Source organism: Scomber japonicus, chromosome 16 (assembly GCF_027409825.1).
Source record: "Scomber japonicus isolate fScoJap1 chromosome 16, fScoJap1.pri, whole genome shotgun sequence".
Lineage (NCBI taxonomy): Eukaryota > Metazoa > Chordata > Actinopteri > Scombriformes > Scombridae > Scomber > Scomber japonicus.
This window is the reverse complement of record NC_070593.1, coordinates 21088687-21108100: the sequence shown is the minus strand read 5'-3', so window position 1 is coordinate 21108100 and position 19414 is coordinate 21088687. Positions and strand designations below refer to the sequence as shown.

The 19414-nt window shown below is 42.3% G+C and overlaps 1 protein-coding gene across 1 annotated transcript; it reads right to left on the bottom strand.

Moving 5' to 3' along the window:
* On the bottom strand, positions 1-19370 carry clic4 (chloride intracellular channel 4). Its single transcript, XM_053335353.1, has 6 exons — positions 18989-19370; positions 7253-7362; positions 5012-5137; positions 4324-4430; positions 3035-3216; positions 1-1989 (listed from the first exon to the last, which is right to left on the bottom strand). The coding sequence occupies exons 1-6, from the start codon at positions 19055-19057 to the stop codon at positions 1825-1827; spliced, it is 759 nt and encodes a 252-aa protein (XP_053191328.1). The 5' UTR covers positions 19058-19370; the 3' UTR covers positions 1-1824.
* Positions 19371-19414: the final 44 nt, after the last annotated feature.

The following is a 19414-nucleotide window of genomic DNA, read 5'->3' as shown; positions in this document are numbered from 1 at the left end:
CACAAGTGCCAATAAGAAGTTTATTTCATTTCGGTCAATATTGTTAAAAAAAAAAAAAAAAGCCATGACATAGCCTGGATATTTTCTTCGTACAACGTAACTCATGTTGTAATGAAATAATCGTTGAAAAAAAAACAAAAAAACCTTCCTGCAAAAAATCCGCAGAGAGAAAACAAGGTAAGGCAAACAGGAAATGCTTCAATCTAAAAAATTCAAAATCCAAGCAGGCAAAGAACAGCCCCGATTTCCTCAAAAATCTGATGACATGTATAAAATTTACACAATGAATTCTGAGCAAAACAAATATGTACAATTCCTTTTTTTTCTTTTTTTCTTTATCAAATTCGTCTCATAACAAAGTGTCCGGAAAAACATGGCAGATGGGAGAAAACAAAAACAGGTTCTGCTTTGTCCGCACTAAAGCACTTTTGGAGCTACTGTATCGTAACATACATTCACTACATTGAGGATCAATCTATATGCTGACGATGATGTGGAATTCGACCTTTGCTACTCTCCTCCATTTGTTTTGTCATAAATATCTTTAGTGTCGTCTTTACTGGTGCCTGAACGCACATTTCAGTCCTTCAATCTGTATTCTATGGAGAAACAGTGTGAGGTTTCTTTTTTAATGTACTTTACTAGTTTACACAGTCAGAGTCATCCTATCCACAGTGAGACCAGAATAATGTGCCCCTTTTTATTTGGTTCGCAGTGTGTAATCGAAACTACTGCTACTGTCAGCAAGATGTAAGCGTGGACTTCCTTCATGCTTCACAAGAGAGGAGTCGGCTCACTTTTCTGTGCTAATCAGATTTGGACATTTTCTATGGCAATGTGGTGACTAATAAAAAAAATTTAAAAAAAGGCTATCATGGGCATCTGTACATCCTTGAACAGGTGTGTGAGCTACATATGGATGAATATTTCTTAGAGCTCAGGTTATATTGTTCCTGAGTTGATACTTCTGCAGCCCGTACAGATCATTTCCTACAATTCTACTGAGTTTGAGCTACAAGAGTGTTGCCCCATTTGAGGCAGTAAAGAAATCAGAGTGGACGCCAGGTAGCTTTACCTGCAGTTAACGATTACGCTGACTTACTTTAAACAAGCTCGACATTAAAATAAAGCATCTCTCACTTGATATGTTAACCAGTCAGGTTTTGGGTTAGCTTCAGATTCTACTTAAACCTGTCTAATACTTGAGCCAGAAACACTGAAGCTTCAACACTGTTTACACGCTTCTTAATAAAAGCCAAAAGACAGAAAAAAAACTGCTTCTCAGTGTTCTTTTCTTTTTTTATAGCGATCCTAGAAAGAAGAGCAATTTCAATATTAAACAGACAAACAGGAAATCAACAACAGCTTGGAACCTTTTCCCCCTGCATACACAGAGAAGGTCAGCTTGAAGGTCACTTATCGGGGAGTTTGGCTCCCGACCCTGATAAGCACTGATACATGTTGGCTGGCTTGCTTCTCTGTCGCCTCTGCATCTCAAAAAACACCTTGCAACATTCATCGGCAAATGAAATAGAAAAGCAATTAATGCTTGAAAGATGGAACAATAGTGACCTCTGCTGAATCAACTAAATGAGATCTTCACGTAATCGGAGAAGGAGGAAAAAAAAAAAAAAAGATTGAGGAGGGTTCATGCGCTGGGGGTAGAAGAGAAGGAAAAGATGTCCAGAGTTTTTCTTTCTCGTGAATGAGCACTTCAGTCCCGGTGCTGGGGAGAGGAGGGGTTGGGATATGTGTGTGTGTTTGAGGGGTAGGTGAAGGGGGGGATGTGTTGTGAGGGATGGGAGGAGATCGGGACAGAGGAGCTTATTTGACCAGCCTCTTGGCCACGTCTGCGTAGGCGATCTCGATCTCTTTGTCGCTGGGGCAGGTGTTGGTGAACTCTTCACGTGTGTAAGCGTTGTTCAGATACTTCCAAATGGCCGTCATCTCTTTGGGGATGTCGAAGCCTCTGTACTTCTTGGCCACCACCTGGAGGAAATCATAAATCATGAGCTGCAGGCTTCAACAACTGGGCTGTGACTTATATTACGAGCTCACCAGTAAAGAAGATTATTTTGTACTAAACCTTTGTGAAACACTGTGGTACTACTTGTTAAATCTTTGCATTAGTGCAGGATTAATCTAATCCAACCAAAACTGCTTCTCATTAAATTACACCTCTTAAGAAGTTAATGACCCTTAACCAATAACAGAAGTTACTTTTTACTAAAGTAAACAATTAATCATTAAAAAAAGGGCAAACTAATTATAAAGCCGGGATTTTTTTTTCTTCTTGATTTCACTATGTATATGCAACATTTCAATGTTTCTATTCATTTTAAGGTTTCAGAATGATACCAGCCCCCTTACTGCATTTTTTCATCATGAGCCCTCAAACTATACTCAGTAAACTATACTCAGCACAAAGGGGCAGTGTTTAGTGGCACAAGGCATGGCTGTTGTAGAGCTGAAAAAGCACAACTTGTCCATTGCTTAGTCCAATTTTGACAGTTGATTTTTATTAAGGTCAATTATTTATATGGAAAACGTGCCACAAATTCACTCCAGCTTCTGCTAAAAGCTGCTTTTCTTTTCCTTCTGTGTCTGTAAACTGAGTACTTTTGAGTTTTAGATTGTCTGTTGGACAAAACAAGATACGTAAAGACATCAACTTTAGCTGTAGGTAAGTGTGATGGGTAGTACAAATTATAAGGACCTAATAATATATAGATGGCAGATTAATCAATAATGGAAATAATTATAAGTTGCAGCTTACAGTGTTAGTCAGAAAATGTGGCTTATGGGAACAATGGTTTACTTTAGTGAATGTTAAACAAAATCAGACTATATCACTGGAATACTAATATAAAACCAATAATACAAAAGAAATGCTCATTTATATCAGGTGTTAAGTGTCATATTAAAACAGTAGTCATTAAAATACAACACAAACTCTATTAAGTTCCTAAATATATTATCAAAATGGTTCGCCTTGTTAAGTTTAACCATTTTTAAAATGTGACTCCATACTCACTTTGACTATGTGCAGCTTGGGCAGCAGGTTGCAGTCGGCCAGAGTCATTTCCTCTCCGTCCAAGAACTTGCGGTTGGAAACCTTGACGTCCTCGATGCTGTTGTGGTCAATCTCGTCGGGCAGTGGTGAACGCAGATACTCATCCAGCTTCTGCAGCGTTTTCAGCAGCCCACGCTCCAGAGCTGCAATGAGACCAACAAGAAATGTTGTTAAAACATTAAAAACTAAAAGTTTTAGTTCTTTATGTTTTCAGTATGAGCAAATAATCTACTTTTTTTTCTCCTTTTCTTTTTTTTCTCCTCACATTTCTGGAGGTTTCTCTACCACAGCTGTCATATATTCATCCACCACATGAGGGCAGCATTTCATCAAGAGACGAGTCCTTTGTGTGCATGGATAATTATGAATTCATGAACACAAACTAACACAATCTACTACAGGAGCTATTTAAAATAATAGCCCAGGAACAAATACCATCTTTGGGGAAACCTATATTGTATTGTAAGACACACATAATGTCCCCCTCCTCATTTCAATGGATTGCATGTGATTGCACAGGTGTTCTATTTTCTCCTCAGCCTATATCTATTCATCCACCTATAGGTTATTCATAGGCAGTACGTTCTATTGTTGGACAAATATGATATGAATGTAGTTACGTGCATCAACAGTAGACTAGACTACTTTAGAGAGCACTTATCATTGAACCATGAGATTCAGCCTCAAACTGTGTTTACACAGCCTTGGCTTTCAGATCCAGCTCACCATGGTTCAATATTTTCCCAGAGTGGAGAACAGCCAACTACAACATGACAGAAAATCTTGGTATTTGGTGAGTATTATAAACATCCTTCCAAAAAATGTCTCACCCAGGATGCAACAGAGTCTCTGAGACAATAGATTGCATATTTTTCCACATTATTCCAATAATCTAATCTGTTGTGTTTGTGATAGTGCATTTCTTTGACAGTGTCTGGGGTGCACAAATCGAGGGTCAGGAAGGATGAGATTGTAAGCGCTGGTTCATTTTCAGGACAGCTGCTGTGTGGTTTTTCAGTGCCGCACCAGGTGAGGCAGAGAGCATGAGGACAGGAGGAGGCAGCAGAACAAAAGCTCTGTGTTTCTGAGAGTCAGGTCATAATCGACCAATCAGGGCAGGGCTACCACTGTCGCCTAGCGACCACAGAAATCTCCCTGCACAATTGGAAGGTCCCTGGATCCCCGATCTTAACCAGCAGACCTTACTCTGCGTTTGTGTGTGTGTTTTACAGATAGTACAGGTAACTTACCTTCATTTGCATCAGGTTTTGAGTTCTTGATAAAGGCTGAAAATTTGGCAAAGATGTCCATACCAGCTGTGTTTGACTCAGGGTGTCTTGCACCAAGCTTGATGAACCTGCATACAAGTCACATGCGAGAAAACACTTATAAAATCTGTGTAACCAAAAAGGTCTAGAAATGACCATGAACATGTGTATTCTAGTTTATCTTGAGTCAATCCCACATACATTGTTGTGTTGTGGAAAATATTCACTAGACCACCAAATGTGTATTAATCCACCACTGAAAATAGTCCAGAAAATGCACCATGATGTAAGCCAATATAATGTACATGTAATGTACACCAATGTGAGTACATACAGTACCAGTCAAAGGTGTGGACACACCTTCCCATTCACATGAATGAGGAAGTGTGTCCAAACTTTTGACTGGTACTCTATTTGTGACATGTATTCAGTAAAAAGGAATGGACTTTCAAGCTGGTGAACTCAGTGAGCATTAAAAGGACAGTATCATCACTCTTATACTTAACGGAGTAAAACATTTCTCTACATTTAAATCCAGCTATAACTTCTCCCCTTCATCACATGCTAACGGTGTGTTAAAAAGCCAGCACAGTGTGTTCATGACAGCAGTGTGGTGTGTTCAGAGTTCAGGCATAGCGAGCTGTTACCACCGAGATGAGAAAGTACTCACTTGGGTGGGCAGAGAATATCCTCAAGGAACTCCTCGATCTTATTGACGTCGGTTTTGACCTCGCCGTTGAAGGTGATAAAGGGCGGGTGCGTGCCTGGGGCCAGATTCTGAAGATCTGCAGGCTTCCTGCAAGACACGGATTGGGGGGGGGGGGGGGGGGGGGGTGTTAAACAAGAGGCAATTCAGCAAACTATGCAAATGTTTATTTACTTTTACAATGTACAGTTGCTGAGCTAACATGACTGTTTGTTGTAAAAGCTACATTTAGTTATATATATATATATATATATATATATATATATATATATATATATATATATATATATATATATATATATATATATATATAGTTGGGAGAGAGCTGTGGTTCTATGATAGCCTGCATCACTTTAAAAACACTTTTTCTAGAGCCATCCAGCCATCTCTCGCTCTCTTTCTCTCTCACAACTAGACTGTCTCCATGAGTGTGTTTATGTCTCTCTCTTTCACTCTCTCTCTATCTGTCTCTCTCTCTATCTCTCTGCAGCTTTTAAACCAGCACATTTTGTACCAGATGTCTCTGGGCAGCAGATGACACTGATACACATAAACAAAACTGAGCATGTGTTAAATGATTAGTGTGAATACTTGTGAAACCAACAGAACCCTGACGCTTAAATCGCTTTAGTATCAAACAATATAACAAAGCACTGAGTAATAGCTTGGTGTAAGCCAGCAGACTGTGTGAATCCTGTTGATTTAACGTAACATTCATTTACAGTGAGCTTTTTATTGTGACCATGTTCACAGTGGTGGCTGAGTTTTGGGACAAGCCATCTAAGGGCACAAATTAAAAAGAAAATCAAATGGGAAATGACCTCAAATCTTTGGCATGCGAAGGGGAAGTGGCACCCTCACCCAATGATGTGAGTGAGGAACGGGTCAGAAGCTGCCTTTAAGATTTTACAGATTTTCATGGCAGACACAAATATTGACAAGATAGCCTTGACCCAAGAAAAGATGTAAACTCAGGGAAGATTTCACGAGACATGTGACATTCATTTCCTCCCACTTGTCCTTCTATTTAAATACTACAATAAAAAAGAGCCATAAATACAGCAAACACACGCCTTCTTATTCAACATACTGTCCATTTTCTGTTGACTCAAGATTACAGGCAGCACGGAAAAGCCTGAATCAGTCTTCCTTTGAGAAAAAAACGGAGTGCTAAGTAGTCACTCCAAGTTGAACAAAAGGCTTGTTAGAGGAGTGAGGGGTAAACAGACACTGCTAAGTAGGCGGACATCCTCCATTGGCTTTTACAGGATATCATGAAGCTCTGTTTTATGTTATGCTGCCTCTGTCAGTGTATGCCAGGGAAATATATGCAAATATACCCCAAACGTATGCACTCGAATGTGCGGGCATGCATGAAAACCAAATTCAAACCAAATTACTAGTCAGAAATACAGCTTAAAAGAAACAGGAAAGTGGGTTATGTGTAAAAAGAGACAATTGTCTGTTTGTATTCTGTCAGTGAGCAGTGGTCTACACATCCAAGAAGAGGAGACAGACCAGGCTGCCAGGTGGATGAATGGCGCTCAGGAGTCCTGCGTCTCTGAGTCAAAAGACACATGATGAAGAAAGACCATAGAAACCAGTAGTCCATGTGAGTGTGGCTGAAAATAATCTGGCACTTGCCTGTGCTGGCTTCCACGAGTGGAAAAAAAAAACATTTAGGGGAGCATTTAGATGAATCATACAGGCAGCAACATCAGTGGGTTTAGTTAAAGAGCTTCTGCTGCTGGAATCTGTACGCGTCCTCATTGCAGCCGGGATGATAAATGAAAATCTAGGTCGAAATTGCAGAGGATTGTCGTTTTCTGACTTAAGTGGCGAAAAATAACATGTTGCCCACCTAAAAAATCTAGACAGGAAGTGTGCGGAGCAGAAGAACCTTAAATAGCCTCTCCAGAGTCCAGTGTGTTTGTTTTTTCTCTGATTTTCTCCAGCCTGGGAAAGGGTCATGGGAAAACCAAATAAGCAGCTGGAGAAGCAGCGAGCGTGTTAGAGGTGGGGTTGAATCAAAGCGTTACAAAGCCGCCTAAACGCCTGTGAGGAAACGCCCAGGAAAGCAGTAGGTGGCTATCAAAAAGGAGGAGGAAAATTAGGTAGATTCTGTTTGTTTTTTTAAATGATGGAGTAACCGCTGACAAAAGGACAGAACGACAGACAGACGGGGGGACAGGGAGCAGGACTCACCTCTTAAGGTCCACTGTGGTGACATTGAAGACGACTCCTTTAAGCCAAAGGATCATGAACAGCCTCTGGGAGAAGGGGCAGTTCCCAATGCTCTCGCCATCACTTCCCGCCTTAAAATAAAGACACACACATAGCCAGTTAGAAAAAGAGTATCAGCAATGTTTTTATTCCTTCCTAAGTAAAGGAGACATTAAGCTAAAGAGGGGAACTTCCCAGAGTCATTACTGCAAAAAAAACAAAAAAGATGCATTAGGTTTCGACCACTTGAGGATCATAATTGAGGGAGAGACGGGGGAAAAAAGGCCCCAATAATCTTGATAGATCCCATCTTTGTTGCACAACCTTTACTGCCCGGGGCATTTTCATTGCTCTCACCCACAGCGAGAGCCTGCTTCAGACAACGACTCTTTCACACACATTACAGGACTGCCTTCGAAATACTCTAGGACAAGGGTAAGAGTAGAGGGCTGACCCCCCTCCTCTTAAACGCTCCGGCACACTTCCCCTCCATTAATCTGTAGGACTGCTGTTTAAGTGGTAAGAGGAAACTCCTGAGGTGATTAAGATGAGCGGGGGGGGGGGGGGGGGGGGGGTGGCCTCTTGTTTCCTCTTTAGGTTGACTGCACAATCACAAGACTGAGCGGCGGCAGAGGCGGCGATGAGATCAATGAACGTGGCGCACGCCCTTTAAATTAATAACAAACGCTCATCTTTCAGCACCAAAGGCACAACAACAATAACATGTTTTTTTGGGCGATACACTCTCATCACCCCAACAATGGAAGTGATCTGTGCCACACTCTCAGCAGTAAACAGTGCATCTCTGGGAGGGTGCCGCAAACTGTCAGAGATATCTCCTCCCCTTCCTAACAACCATCCATCCCTTTGTCCATTTGCCCTCCCCTCTTCTCTCTCCAAACCTCTAAATGATCCCTCGCTTTGTGTGAGGAGGGTGTAGCAGAGGACAAATGCGGTTTGGAGTCTAAATCAGAGGGCAGAATTAACATTTCATTTGATTAACTGAGCTTTGCATGCTATCTTAATGAAATCTGCTGTGCTGAGAGGAGCGCAGTTGTGTCCCCCTGCAAGACAACCCATTTAATGTCAATTAAAGCAAAATTGAGAGCCTAATTGTTCTCATTAACTCCTTTATATTCATAGAGCTTTGCCTGAATGTCATCTTGATTTACCTTCTTAAATATTTGAAAGCAGCAGTGCATCGCAACCTTAAAAAAAAAAAGAAATCACACACTTGGTGCAGTTTGAGAAGCTGCTTAAATGCATGTTAAGGAATGCCATTCTCCAGGAGAGGCGAGGCCAAAACAAAACCTCAGAATGCAGCGTATTCATCTATTCACAAGGACGAAGCACGGAGGTCATTCAAGTATCTTGTGCTGTGGAATGCACCTCTTCATTCAGCGCGATACTGTAGCAGGGCCCTCTGAGAAACAGCTGAATACCGTCTTTTTTTTTTTTTGTCCGCCTCTTGTGTGCCGCTCCTCATTCACTGCGGCTTTGCTGCTCGCCTCTGCGTCAGCCCCCCCGACCCTTCTCGCTCTTTCTGGCAGCTGCTGGGGGAGGCGATATGTAAGGCGTGTCTACATGTGCGATGCAAACGGACACTGAAAATCACAGTGTTTTCATATATCCTGCTTAAAGTTGCTGACAGATTTGCAAAGAGAAGCAGGAATAATAAAAGAGGAAGAGGTTGAGATGAACAGCTGGATGCTCATTGAGATGCAACATTGAGTAAAAATAAGAATCAGCTTTAACTTGGAAAAAAGACCCTGCTGCATTGAAATGTTTGGGTGTCAGGGATGCAGGTTCTAAAATGTCCTCAATAGAAAACTTTGTCTGGTCTGTCCAGCAGCTCCTTGCTGGTGTGGACTGGCTGGCTGCTGTTGTCCTCTGTGTGACGCCCAGTGGGATGGCTCTGTTTGATTTGCCTGCTGGCTTCCATTGTACCACCACTGTCCTCTCTCCCCCTGCCCCCTTCCCTCTGAATTCAATATCTGAAGAAGCTTGGATTAGATCACTGCCTTTGTTGGGCAAATGAAAGTCCCTTTCCCATCTTACATGATTCAATTCCAAAATAAAGCTCTGGGGCATGAAGTCTTGGGGGGGTATCATAGTTCATAGCCGTCACTGGACTGGCATTAGCTGATCCTTAAAGACATGATTACTCCATTTTCCACCCACAGCGCTACACCTACAGAGAACCATTCAGTTCTTGGATCAAGGGGTGGCAAATGCAGCGTGGCGACTGTTCCCATGGCGATGGCCAGACACATATGACATGGAAAGCGGAGCACACAGTGTAGAGAGGGATTACCAATTCACAGGTAAACCGTCTCAAGTGAGCTCTCTTTTTGAAGGGATAAAAAATGCAAAACCACAAGACGCAGTGTGATTTGCAATTTTTTTTTTTAAAAGAGAAGGTTTTTACTGTATTTCAGCACAGCAAGCCACTTTCAAGCTGAGTTCATTTAAGATCTGAGCCTCAAGTGGCCAAAAAAGAAGGCCACAGCAGCTGAGAAAGACATTTCACACTCCTCTTTCTCTCTCTCTCTCGGCCTGCTCTCTGAGTCGTGGCAGGGCGCCTACCCTCTGGAGTCTGCAGCACAGCAGACTGCAGCTCTCTGCCAAAAGACACTGATAGCAGGGATCTGATGCAGACAGAGAGACAGAGAGATATTATAGGAAATAGGGAGGAAATTTGGGATCGTGGGTAGCGCTAACCGGCGTGAGAGGGAGAGAAAGCCGTAATAAATGCTTTAAGCGGGAGGAAGAAAAAGATAGCAAGCTTTAAGAGGCTGCATTCTGTTTGGCATGCTGCTCTTTTCTTCCTCCTCCTCCCTCTATCCCTCTCCCCTTGTGCTGGGCCCCTCTGTGGAGACGGAGGGGGTGGGGGGGACTATTCCAGAAATGTCCTGTTACTCCCGCCGAAGAGGGCGCTTTGTTTAGTTTAAGTGATGATGCTGGTGGAGCTGCATTTCCGCTGCCCGCGACATATAAACCGCTGCGCTGTTAAAAGGAAGGGCCGACCTACACACTGTCACTGTGTGGCCTCAAGACAGTAATAATTGTGTCTAAATAACATTTAAAAGTAGCACCTGAATCATTAATTAGCTTGGAGAGTGATCTCAGCGAAGCCATGAATCGTATTTGAAGCCTGCGTGACCCAAAACAAAAAAAAGGACTCCAAACATTGTCCTCCTCCACCTCTACAAATGCTTTCTCCAGTGCCAGTATATAGTTTGACATTCAGAAAAAAAGAGCTTCTGGACAAACTTCTATACAGCAACAACACAAAGCACTTTTTGTTTGTAGAGTTTCAAGCACGTCACTAACCAGTGAGGGGGGAAAAAAACAAAAAAAACCCACTCCAATAAAAAACACCCGAGCGAGGCACTAAAATTATTTTTCAGAACAAGCCCTTACAAGGCAAAAGGCACACCGGCTGAGAAAGACGCACATTTTCCAAGAAGTAAGACAGCCATTCTGTTCCAAATATAACACTAAACAGTTGCAGTTTGTGTATAAACTTTCTAGTTTTGTCTTTTGTGTCGAAAATGACTCGCACCTCGCGCGCGCCATCTTGTACGGACAACGTGAAGCTGCTATAGTAACATCTTGGACACTGAACAGCTGACTCTGGGAAGATGGAGAGAGTCAACACATGCTTGTTTATTTAATGCCAAACACGCACAGCTGCCTGTTGGAGGGTGTGAGTCATACAGAAGTCGGATGTTATCTAGGAGTTGGTTGTCCAGGACATCACAGCCCTGCAGTAGTACAATGAGATGTCAGCGAGGGGGGGCGGTGAGGGGGGAAAGAACAGTCATGTCTTTGAAAACAGTCTTTTCTGAAACACTGGTTAGGTCATACCTAAATATCACTTCCTCTCCGACTTTACTCATGTGCCTCTGACTAACTTAACACATCTCAGTGCTAATGAGGATGATGCTAGGTCTTAATTAATTAGCCGTGTAACCACTACATGCTGTTAGCAGTATAACAGGTCTTCATAAGTCTGGTCCTGTAACATTGTATGAGCATCCAGCTGTTCAACTCAACCTCTTTTACTATTCCTGCTTCTCCCACTTTCTCAGACATTTCCACTCATCTGAAGCACTTTTTTTTTCTTATCATCATCATCATCATCATCATCATCATCATCATCATCATCATCATCATCAAAAACAGATTTTTTTTCCCCCTCCAAGACTGATGATGAGAGATCACAGTTACATCAGCCAGCAGTCAGAGACAATGGGTCCTGTTCAGGCTGGGCACAGCCCTCACAGTCTGTGCTCACAGCCTAATTTTAGTAACATGGCGGCCCGTGCCTTCACCCTCCCCGACACACTTCATATTCTAAAATTGGGTGGGTTGCTCAGCGAGTTCAAGCCACTCTTTGACCGAATAAGGAACTGACGATGCAACGGGCTCCGCAGCTTTCCTCCTCCTCCTCCTCTTGCTGCTGCTGCTCTGACACACAGCAGGAATGTCCGTTGGAGAGAGTGGGCAGCCATGGTAACGTCATGGCAACGCCTCTCCCCGTTTGCTGGACAAGTATGCGGGGCTGGGCTGAGGTTAAGGACTGTGACAGGTCTGTAGCACTTGGACTCAAAGTTGGATGTTTCACACAGGGTTAGTCAGCTTTCTGCTACCTTAGCTGACAGCTACATTGAAGCAAGTTGAGTGGGATAATAAGTTATGTTTATGACCAATAAACCTTTTATCATACATGCTACTCCTAACAGAGATTAGAGATCAGGGTTGGTTACAGCGCAGATACCAAGACAGAGGTTAAAGAGTTTTAAAACTGTCCATGTGAATAGACAGGAAAAGTTTTTTTATAAGTCAGGAAGAGTCCTTTTAGATTCAAACTTCATCAGTAAAAAGCAACCTGGCTGAAGATGAGTTGTCTGAGTAGAGCTCTGGAAATTAATTAACATTATATGTTATCTCAGTGTTTGGACTGTTGCCTAGGCGATATGTTTTTCAGTACTTTAGTTGAAGCTAGGGTTTGAACAAATAGTTATTTTCATTGTTGAGTAATTATTTTCCCTCTTAATCGTTAAGTCTATGAAAATGTGATGAATAAACATTCATCTCAGTTAGTCTAAGGTAAGTTCAAGTAACTTCAAGGTTTTTTTTTGACCAACCAGTCCATTAAATTACTAATTCTTGTGCCTCTACTTTTGGCAAAACCCTTTCATTTAACAAAAGAAGCTTCTACAATTGCCTAAACACAATCAGCATCACAACTACTTTCTCAAACTTAAATACAGTCTAATACTGGCAAAATTATAATATAAAGAAAGAAAGAAAGATGAATCCACCCTTCAGAAGTTGGCTTTGTTTTTCATTATCTGACCTAGAGGCACATTTCTGTCTTTACCAACAAAGTATTTAGTCTCAATAAGCAGCCCCATATCTGAATGACTGGATCTGGGTGTGTACTTGCAGCCTGGTCTCTAAGCCTGACCACAGTCAGAGAGATGAGTGTACACAGGAGTCAGATATTGCTGTAGCATAGAAACGCATCACATCCTTGGTGTGGCTCTGACTCAGGCTGACATCACTCAGTGGAAACCTCAAGACTTCCAGTCAGACACAGGCTTAGTGTGCTGGAGCACATGAGAATGTCAGCTTCAGTGGAAAGTTGGGAGGCCGGAACCTAAAAGAGGGTTACTGCATAACCGTGCAACAGCCATGATGTAAGCTAAGTCAATAATCTTAGAACCGCTGTATTTTGTCTCAGCATAGAGTAGATAAGACAAACAGTTCGGTTTTCTAGAGGCATGAGAAGAGTGTTTGGGGATGAGTAATACAGCCCTGAATTGACGGAAAAACAAACAGACAGCCATGTGGGAGATCAGCATGAACCAATAATGGTCCTCGCTCTGACTGTTGTTTCAAGCGTCCAACACAAACAACCAGCTGCTCCTACCCTCCACCCACTTACACACACTCATAGACCCCAGACTGGTGACTAGGGAAGACTCATGCAATCACACTTACACACCCCCAGACACTTCCCTGTTTTTCCTCCACATCTTCCTGGGAAATGAGAAAACTGGCCACTGAAAAGTATCTTAAAAAAACAAATTAAAAAAAATTCAACTTTTCACTGTTGGTCACAATCAGTTTGAACCGAAATGAAGCTTTTAGCAATTCTTTCAGATCAAATGTTTCATCCATACAAGGGTTTAGCCGAAAATATTCTAATCAGTTTGATAGTAAGCCAAATACCAGACCTGCAATACCAAATTTTACCTCTAGGTGTCAGCTGCTCCCAAGTGGAACATAATGAGCGCTGCAAAGAGCGCTGTGTAGAGTGTATTGAGAGGGGACGACTAACTGCATACCCTTCTTACTAACAGTTATATACCTAACAGATGTAACCCACAACTAAATCTCTCTAATATGGCAAAACTAGCTAGCTAGCCAGGTAGCATAACCGCTAGTTAACAGCTGGGAAGGGCTCTGTTGCTACAGTATATTAAAAAAAAACAGTGAGATGGACCAATCAGCGTAGCGAAGCCAGCTATCTCACAAGTTAGGATGGTGATAGGTGGTTCATCCAATCACTTGCCAAGTATTTTTTGAAAGTGCCTACTGTTTTCCAAACAGTTTCCATGGATAACTTCTCAGATGGTTCTGTGTAACAACCATGAATGCGGTTACGGGTCAGGTTATGGTTGAGGTGGCTCTGAAAAGGCTAAAACCAGGCTGATTGGATATTGTAATCAGGGTAGACATGTCTATACAGACAGATCTGCGATCGATTCGTCCATGTGCTAGCCCTACATCAGCGAAGGTTATCAGAACATCTCATAAAGGCTAACATAAACATAAAAATCAGTTGGTCCATATAAAAATCAAACCGGTTTAAGCTTGTACACCGGACCGGACGGGCAAAACCAGAAACTGACCCAACCCTAATTTAGACAGCTGTGAACCACTCTTTGGCACCTAAACAATGCCAGCATGCCATTACCACACAGGCCAGATACACATGCACCATGGCCACACAAACACTGGCCTCATCAGTAATTCCAAGCAGATACAATGTCTCTCTGGTGGTGCCAGTCTGGGACACGCCGCCTTACTTTTCACGTCATAACAAACTCAAACATGTAAAGCACTTGAGGACCAACTCACGCACAGGCCTTCGAGTTTGCATGGATGTAGACGGTATAGATCATATTACAGCACGTACTAAAGTAACCAATCACACCAATATGCAAATATTTTACTAGAAACTTCTGTTGAACTTGACACAATATCAATACAGAATATGATAAAGGTAAATTCCTGTTTTTAAATCAGCCTTTATCATAGTCTTCACTGTTGAGTCATGGATGGGTTACCAACATTACCTAGAGGAGCGCTCCATATGCTTTCCTCTGCAGAGATGAAATGGTATGTGGGACACTTGAGGTTCAACAATGATGAGATGATGAGTCAAGAAGCTGCCTGTCATCCTATCCTCCACGTTCAGGTACCACACTTGGGGTTACAAACACTTCAGCAGGCTCTGCTATGAAGACCACAGCACGTGAAACACAAGCTGACTGGATCATGTTGAGACTGATTGAGTTACATGTGGAGCGAGGGAGGCAGATTCTCCTCATTTAAGGAGTCAAAAACACACCTCTGCTGACACTGAAGGTGAGGTACAGGCTCATTTTCCCTCTGCACTCTACCTTCTGCAATCTGTATAGCCATATTAGTTAACTAGTAAAAACACACCAATGTATACACTGGCATTTGTCTACGTGTAGATCAAACCCTCAAAGTCTCAGATCTATGTTGTTCTAGGCTGGCCGCACTTCCTGTCATTGAGCTCACAGGAGAAATGCCTCATTAGCCATTGGCTTCCTGGTTGGCAAACACAAATGAGACAATCTTTTCCTCTTTCTAATATACTGAAGTAAGCTTTTCCTCCTCTAGATATGTTGGCACAACATGATTTCACACATGACATATTTAGTCACATATTTAGTTGCAATGATTTGGCCGATACGCTCCTGACGAGTACTTGAAATGGACATCTGAATTGGTGTAATAACACATTGCCAGGTCGATTAGGCTGGTGTCCAGAGAGCCAGTCATCCGGACAGCTACACTGAAGAATCAGTGACAGGCCAGGTGCTGCAAAAGCAAAAATCGCAGTGCAGAAACAACAACACTCTATAACAGTAACAAGCCATTAATCTTTGTCCCCTAGCTCATGATGCTGACTGCAGCATTGCTATGGTGCTTGGGAAAAATAAAATGCTATATTGATTTTTCCATTTAAAAAAAAAAAAAAGAAAAAGCAGCACTCAATTACCTAAAATACCACCCAATGGGGAAACTAATGTTAAGATGAAAGGAACATACAAACAATAAGAGGCTTTTTCTTTCTTTCTTTCTTTCTTTCTCTAAAGGCAGGCTTTATGTTTGGTGTTGCCAGATTACTCCCACAAAAAGGTTCAATCAATTGCACACTAGTAAAAATGATATACTATACAAGTCATATGCTGCTATGTAATTTAATTTAACAGCATTGACTGGAGCACAATAACTGCTGAAAAAGGTCATTGTGCTTCCATAAAACATTACATCACAAGGCATTAAAGCCTGGTTGTCACATGTTGATAGCACAATGCGAGATCAGCAGCTTTTCTTGAGGCCTCTTCAGTGAACTTGAAACAACAGTGTCATCATGTCTTGGATTTACACGTTTTAAAAGCACATTTTCTCATGTTTACAGGGAAAGAAAATAACTCGGAGTTCGTCCAGAACACTTGGACCGACCTTGTTCATCCCTACAGAAGTGCGCCTTTGTTGGTACCTCTTCGGTTTGTTTGTGGCCTTCCATCTCCATGGTTCCCATGGGACTGTTGTGAAGGGCATACACACAAACACAGACAGGCCTTATGCCACCCAGACATAAAAGCACTTCTCCAAGATGTTTGCTGGCTCTGCTGTCATTGCTGGCAGGAGTGCGCAGGCAGCGAGAGGAGGCTTTGCGAGCGGTAGTCCGACCTTGGCACGCTAGCAGCCATGAGACACACGCAAGGGGAGATAAAGCCCGTCTGTTTCTCTTGACTCATCTATATTCTATACACTTTCATACAGTCAGGTCATACGCTGGTGGAGAATTACTCTCTATATGTGCCTGAATTAAAGTTGTGGACAAAAATGACTGAAAACATAAGCAAAGCTGTAATGATTTCATGAGAATGATGCACCTTAACTACAATGAATCTCCTCTAAGACCAGCTTCAGCTCAGCCTGATTCAATAAGATAGAGCTGGAATCAATAGAAAAAGGGATGGACGCTCCTTGGATGAGGAGGGGAAGGACATCATAACAATAACTCTTCATACTTGTGTGGATCCTGACCTTTTCATACTTTTCCTAAACACATCACCCAATTCTAACAAGCAGAGTAGACATACAGATGCTGGGAAATCACCCTCTTCACCAACCCACCAGCATAGATTACTAGTGTGTGTGCATAACGATATGTAATGAGGTCAAAGACCGATCCTCCCTCTTACAAAGTCATTATATCATTTGCAACTGAGAGGTAATAAAAACAGGACAACCATGACTTTCGCCTCCACACCCTCAAAGATGAGCACAATGTAAAGTGTTCTCATAGTGATGGAACAACTGTTGCTATAAACACTGCAGGTGGACTTCAAGTTTGCAGGATCATCAAAATACCCTCTAAACAACAGGAGTGGAAGTCAGCTACTGTTAGCAGTGCTGCGTCAGGTCAGTTTATACGAACACAGTAAAAACGCACGTCCTCTAATTTAATTAGTCAGCTTTGATATGTGGCAGTGTCCTAACGAATCTGACACTGGAGTGTGTGTGGAGGGTACACTACACACACAGTTTGTTATCAGCTGTTCCCAGAGGCCATGCTCGCGGCAGTGCGTCTATGGCAACCTGTGCGCCTGCCATTGTCTCCCATGACTGTGTTTAATGTACCACAATAAGAACAACGGCATCAATAATAGACATGGACATGTCAGACGCTGGACCAGACGATAGGGATGAAAGGCCATTTCTCACAGACACACTGGGAGAGAGAAAACACACAATGGAAGACACACTACAAGCTGCACAGTCCAAGGAGGGAGGGGCTGAGAGGGAAGAGTTGGCCACATGTGTAAACCTTCCAGGCCCAGGGATGATGTAACCTCTCCTGTAGGCTGTGAGAGGTAGTTAAGAGAAATGTTCTGGCCCCCACTGAGGCGCCTTCTTCTCAGCCTATCAATGCTTTGCACTCACCACCCCAACAAAAGGCTCCTCTTTAAAAAGAGTCAACAGGAACAATACAAGTAGGAGAGAGTTTTTATATGGAATTTCATAGGAGGTCATCCTAATTTGAAACTTAAATGTATCAAACTTTAAGGTCGTTTAAAAGCCCCTGGTGACAGTATGATACACTCCATGGCAGTGAGCAGGTGTAAAAGGGTACAAATGTGTGATAGAAGCTGAATAACCCATGTACAGGATAACTGCAGATAAACAAATTCTCTCATTTGTAGCGTTTACAAATGCTTTTCAGTGCTTAGAGTGTTCACCATCACTACCATAATGAAACATTTGTTGTTCTGGTCAGAAACATCCCACTCTCAGTCAATTCAGGACCCCATGTACCCCCTCCCCACTGCCCCAGTCCCTTGTGTCCAAGCCCCACACACCAGTCCCCCTCCCCTTTTTTCGTTCCTCTCCCATTTTCCCGCCTTGGAGAGCAACAGGCTAAAGAAAGGAAAACAGCCTTTACAAACCTCCACCATCACCATCATCATGGTTGTGGTCATGAATGCATGAACAGTTTTGGGGGAAGTTGTGGAGATAATATAACATGAAAATAGAATCATATGTAAAAAGAGGAGCATCCATCAGGCCTTGTGATACATCACCATATAAAAACGTGATGAACTGTGCTGAAAGCAAGATTAACAGACATTAAACAGCAACTGTCAAGACCACCATCAATTACAGATGCAGGCTGCATACATTTCTATTTCATAATCCTGTCTTATAAAACAATAAATAAATGTAGGGGGAAAACAACACAACAGCATCACCAAACTTGATGACAAGGGGACCCAAACACCAAACTTAAAGTCAATTTGACTCATGTTTTGGGTCAGCATCCATCATGGCTGGATAGAAATACTTTCAGCACTTCGAACACACTCCCATCACTCTATTTCTATATAGTGTATCAATTAACTTACAAGCTTAAACATGAAATTACAGCGATATAGTTACTCAATATAAAGTGTTTAATCTGCTGTTACGGATCACAAGTGCTGAGCTTCTGTTAACAAATGAGCGGCCAGTGTTCAGCATGGCAGACTCGTCTTTTCCCCACGACGAGAGGAAAACTGCACCCGCCCTGCCTGTGACACTGCACCGGGTTATGGATATTAAACTAGTGGAAAAATTAAACTTAATAGGTCTGGAAATATTGTTCTTCAAGCTTGTATTACATTTAGAAAGTACCGAGGTTTAAATACTACAGCTAGCTTTAGTGGGTCTAACTATATTACTCTTCCTTTATGGAAATAGCGAACATTATTGTTAACGTTACTTTGCTTTTTCAAGGCAGAAATAAAGCGTGTATCATCACAGTGCTGTTTAATTACAGTAGGTTGATATTTAAGTGTGGTTAAAATGATATAACTTGTCTCATGCGACTGGTCTTACCTTCACAAACAGCTCGATAACGGGCTCGTTATCCGCCTTTACTCCGTTCTGCGGTACAGATAGCGACATAGTGGCTGCTACTTTTTGGAAGTTTTTTCTAACAAAGATGAGTTTTTTTTTCTTCTCTCGCTACCACGCCCGACTTAGCTCCACCACCCCACCTTTTCCCACACTGAAGCCCCACTAGGCGCCTTTTCTCCCCCAAGGAGAGCCCGGTGCTGGAAGCAAAGAAAAGTCTGTTTAAACAAAGCGGTGTCCGACAGATACGGTTGGGTTTTTTTTTTTTTTTTTTTTAATTTATTTAATCGGTGCTATCTAAGTTCAAAGCTAGCTGAGCTACAAAGACATCGTTGGACCGCGAGGCTGTGGTGCTGCTGGTTGAGGAGCGATGATGAGGACTGGTGGGAAGAAGCAACGGGAATATAT

What these genes read in the sequence shown, in the direction of transcription:
- clic4 (XM_053335353.1), bottom strand. Translation starts at nt 19,057, where the DNA reads ATGTCGCTATCTGTACCGCAGAACGGAGTAAAGGCGGATAACGAGCCC. An exon ending in GATATTCTCTGCCCACCCAA is followed by an intron (nt 4,431 to 5,011) that starts GTGAGTACTTTC and finishes ACTTGTATGCAG; the next exon opens with GTTCATCAAGCTTGGTGCAA. An exon ending in CCAAGCTGCACATAGTCAAA is followed by an intron (nt 1,990 to 3,034) that starts GTGAGTATGGAG and finishes GATTTCCTCCAG; the next exon opens with GTGGTGGCCAAGAAGTACAG.